General features: G+C 40.7%; 1 protein-coding gene across 1 annotated transcript in view; it reads right to left on the bottom strand.

The window, feature by feature from the left end:
• Positions 1–1,596, bottom strand: part of si:ch211-243g18.2 (keratin, type I cytoskeletal 18) — a gene marked incomplete in the record, with an annotated part of 12,445 nt that overhangs the window by 5,574 nt on the left and 5,275 nt on the right. The window contains 2 exon segments of the mRNA XM_014003844.1: positions 1,123–1,248; positions 1,324–1,488. Of these exon segments, the coding sequence (XP_013859298.1) occupies positions 1,123–1,248; positions 1,324–1,488 (291 nt within the window).

The following is a 1,596-nucleotide window of genomic DNA, read 5'->3' on the forward strand; positions in this document are numbered from 1 at the left end:
CACACACACACATACTTTATGGATAATTTTTAAGGTAAAAATTTTAGTAATATACATGAATAAATACAGTAATTACATTTCTTATTAGTGAAATTCATTTTTACCAGTCATTTTCTGTGAAGGTGTTCACAGTTATTGCTTTTTTAAAGTATAGACCTCAGGTAACCACACACGTGTCTCACTCCCTGTTAAGCACTTCTGAGAAGCAGATAAAAAAACTAAAAAGTAAGCATGCGTTTTCTCAAAAATCACATTGTTGTGTAAAATTTTCACACCTTTTTATTTTTACAAATTTAAAMTGTCTCACGATCAGAAAGCGCACTGAGCTGCAGAGTTTGATGCTTTAATATGCCTGTTTTTTTTTTTTTTCAGCTGCAGGACGTGAAAACAAAGAAAAATCAAGAACAGAGCAGTGATGAGTGGAAGAATTATAAAACTAATGACAGTATGACTTTTGTAATGTCTTTAGCAATACAATTTTAGCTGATTACTCATAAAGTTCGGACTCTTCAGTCCTCTCTTGCTTCATAAGAAGATGTTTTGAGCAGAAATCCAACCTCAGGAATGTCTCTTGKTTCTGAAACTCAGACAACAACCAGCAGATTCCTGCACTGATAAGGCCTTGCTACCTGTTCGCTCCTCACCTCTACAGTTTAGCGACTGAATCAAATGCCCTTGCGTGTCTTCTGGACGTGGGAGAACATGTTCACTGTCAACATAGGATTACATGAAAGAAAAACAAGCAGAAAAACAAAGAATTCCCAGAGCATACAGCGCAGCGGCAAGGAAACAAGGAGGATGCACAGAGACGCAACTTGACTGAATTTAATTCCTTTAAAGGATTTTCTTTGTGGCCGTTTGACAAATGTCTCGTGAAACCAGTCTCCCGTCTTCTACAGCCCTATAAATCAAAGTGGTTTTGTGAAACGTTAACACAACAGTCGTTTTTAAGTCTGAGCTGCAGTGTTTGCACTGCTTTATGTGCACAAGCTGTTTGTTCAGCTCCAAAAGTGGGGATTACGCTTACATAATTATTTTTTATTGCTTCTTTTTTTCTTTTTCTTTTTATTTTTTTAAACAACATCCAGAAAGGTGAACGACAAGCTTTAGTTTCCAGCTCACCTGCTTGTGCAGACTCTCCAGCTCCACCTCCAGGGTCTGCAGGAAGCGCTGCCTCTCCACCAGCTCTCCCTGGGCTCCTCTTAAGGCCTCGTTGCTCTCCTTCACCTCATTCTGCACCGTCTCCAGCTGCACATCAGAATGAGCCCATTAGAGTGGACGAATGATTAAACAGTGGACAGTGAAGCATATTTCTCCTCGTACCTTCTTGCGGTACCACAGCTCCGCCTGCTCCTTGTTCCTCTTGACAATCCCCTCATACTGGGAGCGCAGCTCAGACAGAACGGTTCCCAGCTCCGGCCCGGTAGCAGAGTCCACCTCGACGTTCACCTCATCTCTGGCGATGCGGGACTTCATCTGCTCAAGTTCCTTCAGGAACAGAAATCATTGTGTTGTTAAAGCGTAACTTACCCCAAAATTAACTTTTTTTTTAGCTGATAAACTGTCTAGAATGTGTCTAAAATGTTGTATAGTACT

This window comes from Austrofundulus limnaeus, unplaced genomic scaffold (genome assembly GCF_001266775.1).
Source record: "Austrofundulus limnaeus strain Quisiro unplaced genomic scaffold, Austrofundulus_limnaeus-1.0 Scaffold20, whole genome shotgun sequence".
Classification (NCBI taxonomy): domain Eukaryota; kingdom Metazoa; phylum Chordata; class Actinopteri; order Cyprinodontiformes; family Rivulidae; genus Austrofundulus; species Austrofundulus limnaeus.